This window comes from Phaethon lepturus, unplaced genomic scaffold, assembly GCF_000687285.1.
Source record: "Phaethon lepturus isolate BGI_N335 unplaced genomic scaffold, ASM68728v1 scaffold14195, whole genome shotgun sequence".
Lineage (NCBI taxonomy): Eukaryota > Metazoa > Chordata > Aves > Phaethontiformes > Phaethontidae > Phaethon > Phaethon lepturus.
The window spans coordinates 74,852-88,571 of NW_010539683.1; the positions used below are offsets into that span (position 1 = coordinate 74,852).

The following is a 13,720-nucleotide window of genomic DNA, read 5'->3' on the forward strand; positions in this document are numbered from 1 at the left end:
CATATACTGGCAAACTTATAGTGTAAAAGACAGTATGGATGTCATGTATCGATTTATGTTGTTTTGTAGCAATATATTTCTTTGCCTTCCTGTACAATAAAAATATACTGCTGCGAAGCACCATTATACCGTTATGACTGTGTTCAGCAACACAGGAAGGTAGAGTTAGGCTGTGCTGTTATACCAGTATTTTTAAAGTGATGTAGCTTTCTATCTAGATAAGACTTTAGGCATGCGAGTTAACAGCCACAGCATCTTGGTCAGTGTGGTTCCTCATTCTCTCTAATTGTCCTGTCTGCACACAGACATCGTTGATGATAGCAGCAGCCGTGTGCTGAACTCTTGAAACGCCATAAACGAGTGGACGTTGTGCATGAGGTAGGTAATATCCTGCAGTTTCTCTTGCACATATGTTTTCCTCTGCTCAGGGTCCCACTGACATTGCAGGTGAAAGCACAGGTGTAAACGGGAGGAACCACTGGGAGTGCGAGGACATTTTGTTGCTTTGCACATCACACTCTGTTCTTAAAGCACAGTATTAAACGATGACCCTTCTCTTTCTGGAGCTATTATTTTAAAAGGAAGTCATATTCTATCTTCTAATGTGCTTTTAACAGAACCTAATCTTCAGGAAGCTACACTTGCTAAGATGAAAATTAGTTTGCTCTCCTTTAACAAAATGTTAATCTAAAAGGGTTAATGTGAGTTTTAAATCCCAAAGTGTTAAAACCAAATTATACTATACTTTGAAAGCTAATTATACAAAAGCATACAAGAAGAAAACATCAGAGTATTATTACAATATCTCTCTATATATAATATGTGCAAAATTCAATATACAAGCTTCTTGTTACTCATTCATGGTGTTTTTTTTAAAAATAATGTAAATCTTAACTTATTTAAACCAGTATAAGTAGTTTGATGTTACTCCTGGGAAACAAAGATTGTCGGTACAAGAACCTCCATAGCTTGGAGGACAAGCAGAACATGGGACTCCTACTTTATATGGTGCTTCTCCAATCCAATTCCCCCTAAAAATAAAAAAGGAAAAAGAATGCTTAGTAATTTCAGAGACGAAGAAAAAAAAATTAATTAACCATACTTGTTTTGAGTGATTAATGTCTTCAGTGACATCCTGTAAGTGCCCTGTTACTGAAAACATACATTAATATATTTCTGTAGGCTACTGACAAACATTGATCTAATAATTGCCAAAAACCGGCAGGAGAATGACCATGTCACCCCAGGCCAGTAGTCCATTCCATATGCTTTAGTGTCTGTGGTGAAGTCCCAATCATCTTGGTTTTGCTACAGCCAAGTGATTTTTGACTCTCCGAGCCTGGGACAGAGTATTTTTCACTGGGGGGCTATATTTATGAGAAATTAGCAACATAAGCATCAGTGCAAGGTTTTCCTTGAGCGCTTCTTTTACCTGGCAGTTATCCTAAAAGCTTGGTTTTGGAAGGTGGAAAAACAAACTGAGCAAAATCTATTCTCAGGTTGCACTACCCTAGGTCCACATGGTGAAGCTCTGAGGCTGAGTTCATGGGTAGAGAAAAGGGAAGATGAAAACATACCAGTAAAGTATTGAAAAGAACTGTATTTGGGCATTTGTAGGGGTCTCATAGGTGTTAAAGGGAGGAGGACGAGGGCTCCCATCTGGGGAGTAGAGCTGTGCAGTAGAGCCCCAGTGGAAAGGGGTACAAGTCTGGAGTGAAAGAGGTAACTTCGTGAAATGTGAAAAGAGGTAACTCTGAAAGACCTAGGAACATCTGAAAAATGCATCCAGACTTTTAGGTGCTTATATAAACCCTAGGCTTTTAGAGATTCATAACACTCGTGATGTAGGCAGAAAGTGAGTTAAAATTAGATTTTTATTTAAATCTTATGTCTCACTGAGCAGAGAACTTTCCTCTAATTTGCATGTGACGTGGTGTAGCAGTGAGTAATGCAATTATTTATGAAACATTTTCTCATCCCCCACCTCCCAGCCAATAACATTGGATCAAAAGCTCTGGTCTGGGTTGTGCCTTGGAAGAAAGAAGGATTCTCTCAAATAATTTGCTCATTCCTACTTCTCTTCCAAATGGGTACAGCAGACTGAGTGCTCAGGAAATATATTTAGTTTGATAACAGATATGGAAATCCAGGAAGACTTTCCTGAAAGCTGATTTCTGCTTCATTTGCTATGCAGTGCATGGCTGATTTGCGTGAGTCCATTAGTTAACCAGCTGCAGGATCTTTTAAAACTTTGTAATTATCCTCCTTAGTTTTTTTTTCCTGATTTCAGAAGCATAGATATTTTTCATCATTGCAGGATGGTATCAGTGAAAATTATTAGTGTTCTAAATCCTAAATCTTCACCAAATTCCAATCTTAGTAACTCTGGTCAGGGCTGTAACATTCACCCCCTTCTTCTTTACGGAAGTTTCTGATGCACTGGTTACTCAGAAGGACACAGCCTTGATTGACTAGTAAAAAGACTTCCGCATGAGTGCCCAGGGACTCTAAACCCAGTGTTCTTAATGCAACTTAATTAACTCTTAGAAATATAAACTTAAGCCAGGCAAGACACTCAATATAATTCTTATGACTATGCAAGAAGTAGATGTGAAAATTCTGATTCCACCACCTATGAATCAAAGGTCTACTCAAAATGTCATCCAGAGAAGAAGCTTGTAACTCCAGGCTTCGGGTTGCAGTTTGAGAAAATATTAAATGTCATTAATACATTGTTAACCGATACACAAACAATGCATCAGTTTTCAATATTGCCTAATGTATAAAACCATTCTTTACCTATATATGAACATGAGAGATGTATTCTAGGAAGTTGGTAATTTTTAATATTTTTTTCAAATGAAGATCTATAGATTCTCTTATAAACTTTGATTTCACCTTGTACATGTCAAGGAGCTAAAAGTCAGATACAGTTTTTGCTGCCTGATACCCCTCATATTAATTTCTTACCACCCTTTTCTAGTAGATATTAAACACAAAAGGACAGAGAAATATCCTTGATTTCCAAAGGTGGTTTTTTTCCAAGTCAGTTTTCTTACTAAATCCTGTATTTTTTTAAGTTACAACATCTTGAAAAATTCTTTTACTCATGTAACAGCTAGAATAATGACATATTCTTGTGTATTCTTTACCACAAATGGACCTGTGCCACTGAGAGGTTATGGAAAACATGCTCAATTAATTATACTTAGATTCCTATACAGAGCTATGGCTTTGCCTAATATTATGCAGAGAAACCAGCCATTTACACTGTCCATGCTGCTTTTGGTCTGCTCCAAACCAGACCTCAGATCGAAGCTGTCCCAGAGCCACACTGTATTGATTCATTCTGCACCCAGATGTAAGCTTGGGCTGATATCTAGGAAACACTGGGAGGAAATTCATATCTTATTTCAACCTAACACAGATCTCTGCACAGCTACCTGACACGGGGCCACCCGTGGGGTGTCTGTGAAGGACCCTGATATGGAAGGCAAGATGAGATTCGTAGACACTGAGCTTAGGTAGATGGCCTTTGTAGGAAACCTATGGATGCCATTATGCAGCATGGCCATAAGCAGAGGTATCTTGTGGGCAACAACATGTGTGCACAGCAAATCAAGGGCCTGATCTACAGTGGAATTGCTTACCTAAGGAAGTCTAGCTGACCGCGACTATATATAACACAGCAAAGAAATAAGGAATTGAAAGTAAAGTGGAGTCAGCACAAAGGAGGAAGACAAAAAGAATTATAATAACAATAACAGAAAACAAGTTTTTGCTTTTGTCCCATACACATCAAGTCATTTCCTTTTCTTCATTGTATACCGAAGTCATGCATTTGCTGTATGTTTAGATGTAAAGTTAGAATGAAGAAGCAGCTGGCAGAAAAAGCACAAACAGAGGTCAAGCTGCAGAAAAGGGAGTAAGCAGTCCTATGAAAGAACCAAAACATGCATGAAGTATAAAAATAAACAATATTAAAAGAAAGCAACTCACTTTGGGGCATAGTTGCATACCAAGTAAACAGCTCGTCGCCAAACAGATCCCCAGACGTTCATATTGTGGCATGTGTGGATTGCGCAGCCTATACGATTGGAAGTGGCCCAAACCATCTGAATAAATATTTATTATTGGTGAAGTCCAAATTGAAAAGAAATATATATATACACACACACATTTATTTGAGAGAGAGCTATAAATACATCACAGAAAAGTCCAGCTTTGGACGGTAGATTTTGAATAGAAGAATATAATTTATATAACCTGTGTGTAATGGGTGCACATGGGTCCATAACATCGCATGGGGCACCTGGGGTTGCAGTCCTGAGGATAAGGGAAAGCATAATCCTTCACCTCATCATACCACGGCTTTACCAGCTGGAGAATAGATCGATACCTAGGTTTGTTTAACAGACAGAAAGAAAAATATGTCATTTTAGATTTAGGTATTTTGGAACTTTCTGCTGCTAAAGCCTCTGATGTAATTCACCTAAATACACATTTTTCCACGTATCACTAGGGGCACAGTATTAAGCAATAATACTCTTAAGCCAAATGAACATAGATGGATATCAGTTATTGTTAGAATACACCTGCATCAGTCTAAGATCTGGATCTCACAGGCTGTTCAAAGGCTGACAAAGTAACTGTTCTGTAGGGTATCTATCTGCCTACCTTCCCGTCCTTACAGACAGGTTCTGGCCCAAGAATCTCAGTAAGTAGGAAGGTCCATGGTCCCAAATGCATGTAGCAGCCCAAGCCTCTGCAGATTTGGCAAGAGTTTCATCCCAAACCTGACAAAATAAAATATCCTTAGCAGTAGAACAGAAAAAACAAGTAACAATCACAGTGCAAGAACACAAGAAGCAAGTATCTTAAGTCACAAATATACTATAATAACACATCAGATCTGTAACCTGGGCAGAGAGCTCCTGAATTCAGTACACTGTGGGGCAGCATGTACAGATCTAGCAGGATTTGCCCTAACGCTGGACAGAATTCCAGTCCGCATCATCAGAGGAAGCCAAGCATCCAGATCTCTCCTTTTTTTCTGGAAAAGCCCTTCCTTGAACAGGTATTCTCCTACCATTTTCCCTTTTGTGTTGATGAGATCCATGTGTGGAGAGGAGTGAAACTTTGGATGGCAGTCAGATGGAATTTAAAGAGAAGGAGAGGCACACGGGGAAGAAAAATTCAGCACAGGTATTACATACCCTACAAAACCCCAACTCATTTGAAATAGGATCTCAGGAGTGTCTATAGCCAGAGAGAGTGTGTGTGGCAGCTTTTCATATTTGAGGCTACAAGGTCAAGAAAAGGGATTCCACAAAGGCAAAGACCATGGATAGTTTCCAGGTGTGGTATGAGTTTCATAATTTTATTCTGCATGGGAGCTGACATTGCTCCCTGCCTGGGAAAAAAAAAAGGTAACAGCTCTGTAAGAAGAGGCAATTTGACTTCTTAAGTTCTCCTCCTATGGTAGGAACATGACAAGTGAACCTAAACACTGTCTTCTTCATATTCTTTTCTTGCTCACTTATGTTTGATAACGCCACTGTTTTCTGCACAGCAAATAGACTTGCCTCAGCGGTAACAAAGATACCAGCAATAGCACCTACTGTACCAGTGGAGCTCCAGATAAAGAGTAGCTCACTGTTATATTACAAGTACACACAAATCCTAGTATATCTTTGTGTTTGAGGGATACCGAAGTAGGCTTCTAGATCCTGGAATTAGATGTGCGATTAGATTTGAATACCCCAAATACAGGTTTTGTGAATTGCAAGTAGAAAGGCAGGAACAGAATGTGGTAAAATTTCCTACCCAGCCCATCGCAGCTTTTTAAACATAAACCCAAACTCATAAATCTTGAGTGACTACAAAATAAAAAGTATGCTCTCTGAGTTATGAAGTAAGAGGCAAAGTCAGAAATAAACTTACCGAAGGATAAGGTGGCCCACATTACAAATGTTTTCTGCTCTATGAGCTAATAATTATTTCTAACACTGAATTAATAGTTTTAATGTCGCAAAACCTGGAGAATGAAAAGACTGACCACAGATCATGGACTAGGACGGTAATTCATGCCCTGACTCTGTCTGGTAGTTTGTGAAATTTCTCTAACTGGAAAGGACAAAATTCAGCAAATTGTATAAAAATGCTATATCGTTGAAACAAGCTTTTGATAATATGGAATGAGTGAGGTACCTCCTAGACTAACGCTGAAAAAGTACAACAGAGATCAATACAAACACTTAAAGCAAATGATCTTCCATTCAGGTAAGATGGATGCTGCTTATAGCAGAGCAGATTTACTTTACACCTGTTCGTAAAAGGTCCCAAAACAAAGTCAAGGCAAACTGCTAGTAAAAGGGCAAAACAGAGAAGTGTTAGGAAAAAGCACGCTAAGAAGGAATGGTCTTCAAGCCAGAAAGTACCTTGACTTAGCTCAGAAAAGTGAAGGGAGTTTCTCAGAGGAGTTAGAGGTAAGTCTATAACTTGGGAAGAGAAGGCTAAACGGGAGCGCTAGGGTACAAGGGAGGGGACCCGGGGCTGCTACGGCACCGTCCGGAATCCAGGAAATGCTCCAGGGCCCAAGAGGAAGAAAACTGTATCGACATTTGTTCTGCTTTGTATCCCCGACGTTAAGTCAATTAGCTCCATGTGGCCAGTGTGCAAATAACCCTTTATAACCTCTGCGGTGTATCAGTGGCCCCAAGCGGAGGGCTGAAAGAGGGGGCAACAGTAGGTACAGGCACAACAGCACTCCTGGGCAGCGTGCCCGGGAGGCTGGGGCCACCGCCAGCGCCTGGAGCCTGCCCAGGCCCAGGGGAATGGAGGAGCACACGGATCCAGCGCCTGGGTCCAAACACAGCTGCCTGGTGCGCATCCATAAGGGGCAGCTCCGCCAGGACTGCGACACCCCATAAACACCCTCCTTTGCTGGGATTAATCATGCTTCTGGCACGAGCGCTCGCCGCCCGGAGGCTGAACACGAGGTTTGCGTGCTCGCTCCCAAGCGACCTGGCTGCAGTCCCGCAAGAATCTCGGTGTGTACTGTATCTGCACAAAGAGCGCCGAGCTCCTCATTTCCACCCGGCGTATTTTCGCATACTAAATTGCATCGCAAAATAGCACGTTAGGTGTTTCAAAGAAATGTGAAGGCTGGATTAGGTTTTCACTATTAATGCCTTCTCTAAACGAAGCACGGCCCTCGTCTTGGACAGTGAGAGCATTGCCAGTCCACTTTCGTTTCTCCTCAGCTTCATTTTCTGGTTCTCGGGAATCTTCTGCAGTATTTGATTAGTAAAGTTTCAGGGGGTTGTTTCAACCCCAGTTAAAATGTTGTGGGTTTGGCAGGTAAGCGTTACTGTGATATATGGTGTGCTCTGCTTTCCATTATCTATTTGCTCTTGACCACTCTCTGGACATATGAAATTTTTGGCAAAGAGAAGAGAGAAAGAAAAAGAAAATAACCACTGAAGAAGAAGTAAGGGGGAGGGGAGCATACGCAGCATCTTTTTAATTTCCTCGATTCCTTCATTAGCAGGCTGGTGAAAAGCCCTTGCACAGAGTCCTCTCCTGCTATGTAAATCATATGTATTTCATGGGAGAAGATGAAGTGCTTTATCTACCTTATTTTATTTTACTTTATTTTATTTTACTTTATTTTATTTTACTTTCCCAGAGGAAAAGGTGGTCTCAGTCCCTCTAGGACTAGCTCTAGGTCATCAAAAAAAGGCAAATGATTAATATAGGCTGAAGCAGAAAAATTATTATCTCATAATGCCCTAAAATCTTCTGTAAGAGACTGTACTGTTTGTTCACACCTTTCAAAAGAAGTCTGGTCCTGAGTCCACACTTGTATTAATTTGTATCTCAGTTCAGTCCTCTGTTTTGGGCATGTAAGAGAAGAGGGCAAAAACGTTTAGATTTTTGAACCCATGAGGCTTCATTGTTGTACATAGATAAATAGCATATAAAAAAAAAGAAAAATGGCCTAAAAAGAGAAACTGATGCAATTTGAAAACCAGAGGGGCAGTTTCTGTATGAAGAGAAATTAAAAAATTCAGGGTAATTAGCAAAGAATTTAAAAAAACAGTGTGATAAACAAAATTATGAACTCTGAAGTGATGGCCAATCCAGTGTTTCTATTAAATGTGTTAAGAGAAAGCTGCCTGACATGAACACAAAACTGCAAAAGGGAAAAAGGAGAAAGATTTGCATACTCAGTGGGTCAAGATCTGAGGACATGACTCATCCTCAAATGCTAATGATGCAAACTCCCAGTGCCAAACTATGCTTGTTCTCTCCCTGGGGATAGCAAATCTTCATTTGCTATGTCGTTAGTAGTTGGGGAAGCAGTCACCTTCCTTCCACCCCCCAACTCTCCAGATCACTGATTTGGTCCAGCATGGAAACCCTCCCCACTCCTCAGCTGGGTCTATCTGAGCTGCGATAGAGTTAAAGCGTCTCACCACACTTCCATTGGCAACTTCAAGTGAACATCCTTTGGCCAATTTATTTTTCTTTCCTCAGCCAAAGATTATTTTCCTAGAAAGCTGTCCGACTGTGCTCTCTGCACTGCTCCCTGCAAAACAACACTTCAAAACTACACTTCACTTGAAAATTGTCAAGCAGGCTGAACACAGGGAACAAGCCAGTGCTTCTACATCGGGAGTTTCAACGCCAGAGACCACTTTCTGAGGCTTTATGGGACAACTCTGGGGTGTTCTCTGCATTCACACAGCACATGCTGGTTGAGAGTCAGGAATAAAATCTTAGCACTAATAAAGTCAGTGGGAATTTTGCCAGCAAGGCTACAGTTTCACCCAAGATGGGGTTTTTTTGTGTTGTTGTTTCACTCTGTAAACAAATAGTACAATAAATTCTGTTATTCCCGTAACACATAATACTCAATGGAGTGTAAAACACAATCTCTTTAATGTTAAAAACAAATTTCCTGAAACCCAAAAAGAGACCTTCCTTCCCCAAGGGAAGCCTTTTAATGTTGTGGTTCACAGTTCCCTCATACCCTCCCTTTCTATAGCTGTTTCTATAGCTGTCTCTCAGTTGTTCTTAGATAATTTATATGTAGAATTGATGGAGGTGCCCTTTTGTTCTTTGTTAGAACAGCTTTGTTGGAACAGGAGGTCCTAGTCACAACTATCCCCTTAGGTATTAAAATGATGGTAAAGCTGATTAAACATTATGATGAGGAAAAAGAAGAGAAGCAACTACAATATTACAAAGATCTGTCCGCAACATCTGTTGAACAATAATTGGCTGTCCCCTTCCTACATTGACAGCTATGCTTTCATTTGAGGAATGATGTACATAACTGTTTTTAACTGTAATTTGAACTTAGAAACAAAGCTCTTCTGCTCACTCTCCTTACAGTCAGAATTGTACTCCTAATATCAATCATTTAAATGGAGTAGTTATCAGTTATCTCTTGACACCCTGCTCCACACATCCTAGGGGGCAAACCTTGTTGCAGAACAAAGCTGAATGCAACAGAGGACTGGACAGACTTCACTATTTTATCTGTAAGTAGAAAGCATTGAACAAGCACATGCAACACAAATTAAATGGAGCTCTCTTAATCCGAATCACTTGTTCTTACTGCAAACTTTCTAAAGGACTGCTGTATTAGTGCAAACATACTGTTAGTCTGGATACATTAACACTGTGGTAATTTTACTTGAAAAGTAAAAAGTTTCATATTCCTAGTTTTAAATACACTACTGCAACATCTATTAGCACAGCCTGAACACGCAAACTTTGCTGAGAACATGCGTGAATGATGGATATATGAAGTCATGGTTAAATTACACTGACTAAAACAGAGTGAGGATTCAAAGCAGCACCCTTGGGGTCTGGAGCCCATTGCTGGTGCTAATGAAACATCAGGCTTTGGGTTTTTGATGGTATCAAGGAAGTGTGTCGTGTGGGATCTGTACCTTTGTTAAAGCAGGGGTCATATACGCCCTATAGGTCTTCAGTATGACTAGGTGAAATAGTTAATATCAGACCCTGCTTAAGGACCTTCTCTTTTCATGGAGCACGTCTCAGTTTCACCGGACAACACGTTGGAGTCCTTCTAGACTGGCATCATAATATTTGTACTGTGTAATTACATAAAGGTTAGGAAACTAAATCTTCTTCTTGTGTAAGGTCTGATTCAGGACCTCTGGCTATCAGTGAAGCTCATGACATGACTGTGTTTTTTCCTTAAATTACTCTGTCTCAGTAATATGATCCAAACACAGGCACCACAACACCTGGAAACAGTACTAAAACACTGGGTTTCAAGCCGACTTTGTGAGATGTCAGTTTGCAGTCCACAGGGCTCTAGGAAGCAGTCCATGTCTCTCAAAGCCAAGCTTGGCCATCCACAGGATGCCAAACACCTGGAGAATTCCAGTAAAACAGATACTTAAACCAATAGTATCTTTAGAGCTGAACAGGTAAATTGAAAACTAACATTTTAGTTGCCCCCACTAGAGATGCCACACCTGAGGAAGAATGACTGATACTGTCACACAGAATTGCACGCCTTTGTAAGTGCTCTTAAAGTTCAGAATTTGGCAGAAGAGAAAGAGAAGATCCATTATTCCTGGCAAATATGGGGAGTGAGGAAAAAAAATATCAACCTGCTCTTTGGTAGTCTGGTTCTTCATTATGCAATGTGTGGAGAAAGGAGAAGTATTATTCAGACGGGGATGACCACTGAGAAAGCTGAAACATTTTTAATTTTTTTTTTTCCCCTGAGTTCCTGATTTTTGGAGACAAAAAGTAACCTGTTTTAAGAATAATGAGATACCTCCCCTGAAGTTCAGAATGCAGATTTCCAGTGACAAAAGAAAATATCTGACTTAGTATTTTTATATCTTTATACATGCCTTGTTGTATGAGAGAGACATCGTTAACAGAACAAGCAGCAATGAACTCTCTCTCCTCTTCTCTGCAAGTACTCTGAATACAAGCGAGCCGAATACACAGGGATACACTGTATTAATGGTTTTCTCATTCTATGTGGATATCTGTGTGTAAAATAGATATTTTTAGAAGCATTTAACTTCACAGCCCTCATTGTCGCAAAGAAAACATGAAAAAACCAAAGAAGTAGGAGTGCTCCTTCCCTGGGATTGCCAGCAGACAGGCTGTGTAGCTAGAAGAGATGGGCTACCTGGGGAATTCATAAAGATACGTTTTTTTACCTGGGAGCCTAGGGGGTCTGCTAATGACCATTTTAAAGTATTCAAGCGACACAGAACCGTGCTTCCACTCTTCTTTTGCCATCATAATCCTTAATCTCTCCTGGGTCGGTTTTATTGCCAGTAGCAAGGAAGCTCCCCTCGCTTGCACCAGAGTACAAGAGAGCCTCAGCAGAGCATTGCTCTGAATATTAAATACCAGCAGCAGCACTCAGTACTTTACTGTTTGGGTTGGGGGTTTTTTTGTTTTGTTTTGTTTTTTTAATATGACATATCAACTAGGATAATGTTCTGCATATTTCTCAGTGGCAAAGTAAGTACTTTGAGCAAAACATACACATCCCAGTCCCTCACTACCCTCCTACGAATGCCCGGAGCGCCCATGGGGCAAGGGCTGCTGCCCATAATGCCACGAGAGCCACGGTGTCAGTAGCCCTTCAGCTGGCTACCACCGACTGTACAGCGGGAGTGACAAGCACCAGGTACAGGTTTGAGCACAAATCCAGAACTAAAAGCTGAAATATGCTGTTTTCACCACTCTCCTCTTCAGCTTCTTTACATGACTGCAGTTACATGATGAGCTTGCAGACAAAATGTTGGGATATGCACTTTGAACACAGTTGCATGCCAACACTGCTACATTTTGCAGTAACAGAAAGTGGCAATTTGTTTAAGAGTTTTGGCATCTTATTTGTCATTAATCTATGTTTACTGTGGACTCATATTAGTGTCTTCAGACTTTTATTTGGCACAAAAATTTGCACTGTGGCTCCTACGCACCTGAGAAAGGTGGCCACGACTTTCTTTTAGCAGTGATCAGTCAAAAAATTAACCTTTCTACCTCAGGCTTCTGATTTTATTTTCCATTAGCCCTGTGCTTCTGCTTGTTCACCCAGCTGAAGATGAGAAGCTTTTACTTCCAGAATGGCAGCAAGTGGGAAAGAAGAAAACCTCAATTCAAGCGATTTCTTCTTGCAAGAAAAACATTGGGAAGCTGAGGGATGAAATCCGACATCTCCAGCCCATCTGTGCAGCTGCACTCCACAGCTGCTAGAGCAAGTCCCGGAGCGGATTAGCAGATGTGGGCTGCTACCCTCCAACATGCAGATCTTGTCCTCATGGGTCATTCAGCCGTGCAGGCTTGCATCGGCCGTGCCGCCTGCACGTGCAGTGGCCATTCTCAGAAATCCCACAGCAGCAGCGTGCAGGGCACGTTGGGGCCCTTGCACAACTTCTCCCCTTCTCTTTCGTATAGTTGAACCTGTAGCATTTTCAGGTTCAGAGACTTTCTGTAGGACCCCCCACCATGTCCACTACCCCAAATCTGGCACAAAGCTTAATGAAACAACCCACCAGCCCGTCTGCCTGCATGCTTTTTCAGCAGTGACTGAAAGTCTTTTTGCCTTCACTTTTTTCAATACATACAGTGTGATGAAAACATATGAGCTCATTGGAATTTATAGACAGATTTGGCAAACTTTATATATTTATTTGGGCTCTGAGATCATTTGGAGTCTAGGCTGTCTCTCTCTCTAAGAATATGAATACTTTCTGCTCTCAACTGACACCTGTTAGAAATTTTACTGTGCATACTGTAATTGGTGCCTACCACATGTGCAAGTCCTTTCCCAAATGCATTAGGTACTAATTAGAAAGTTTACAAAGAAAATTGCCAAAGTCAACCCTCTAGAGAAAAAATCCTGACGAGAGTTGCAGTTCTGTACTTCATTCTTTCGCAAATAAATAGAGGGTTAATACATCAAGCTGCTTGTCTCTCCACTGCAACTCAAAGTAAAATGTTTTATAGCCAATTTACTCTCATATAACCAAACCTCCAAACATCTGAGTCACAATTCTGAAGGGCTCAGTATTAGGTCTGTCTTATAGTAATCAGGGCATCTCCAGACAGATGTCCAAGAAACCTCATCGCCAGCAATTCTCTTCTTATGAAAATTCAAGTCTATATTTTATACAGGAGTTTATATTCCTGGGTGTCTATTTGGTCCAAATTCAAACTCCTATCGTTCGAAACTTGACCACTGCTAATAGTCAATTTGTTTCTTCTAAAGGTTGTCCACATTTCTTTTCATGTTTGGCACCAGGTTTTTAAACAATAAGAAACAAAGAAAATTGGTAGGCTGTCAGATTTAATAACAATAAGCTTCCCTGACGTGCTATTATTTGTTTAGCTTTTGGAAAAGTTAAATATCAGAGCTACATATCTTAAATTTTCAGTGCTTTCCTAACCTACTGCAAGGCATATTTTAGTTGGCAAGAGCTTATCTCAGAAGTGGTAATAAAAATGACCAAACTTTGTCTAGCTCCATGTCACCCTGACAATTGGTCGTAAGTCTGAAGAGGAAGGTGTCTGACCTCTATCATTTTAAATATGATCAGAAAAAAATGCCTTTTCTCAAAACCACAAAATGTGAATGAAAAATGTATTTCTTTTGTAGTGTCTTGTTTCTCTTATATATGAAAAAATAATCCAATTTTTA

General features: G+C 40.4%; 1 protein-coding gene across 1 annotated transcript; it reads right to left on the reverse strand.

Moving 5' to 3' along the window:
- Positions 1–895: 895 nt before the first annotated feature.
- On the reverse strand, positions 896–6,666 carry PI15 (peptidase inhibitor 15). Its single transcript, XM_010287175.1, has 5 exons — positions 6,568–6,666; positions 4,678–4,796; positions 4,267–4,399; positions 4,000–4,115; positions 896–1,031 (listed from the first exon to the last, which is right to left on the reverse strand). Exons 1-5 carry the CDS (start codon positions 6,664–6,666, stop codon positions 896–898), a joined length of 603 nt encoding a protein of 200 aa, XP_010285477.1.
- Positions 6,667–13,720: the final 7,054 nt, after the last annotated feature.

What these genes read in the sequence shown, in the direction of transcription:
- PI15 (XM_010287175.1), bottom strand. Translation starts at nt 6,666, where the DNA reads ATGGAGCTAATTGACTTAACGTCGGGGATACAAAGCAGAACAAATGTC. An exon ending in TGTGCACCCATTACACACAG is followed by an intron (nt 4,116 to 4,266) that starts GTTATATAAATT and finishes ATATTTATTCAG; the next exon opens with ATGGTTTGGGCCACTTCCAA. An exon ending in GTATGCAACTATGCCCCAAA is followed by an intron (nt 1,032 to 3,999) that starts GTGAGTTGCTTT and finishes TTTTATTTTTAG; the next exon opens with GGGGAATTGGATTGGAGAAG.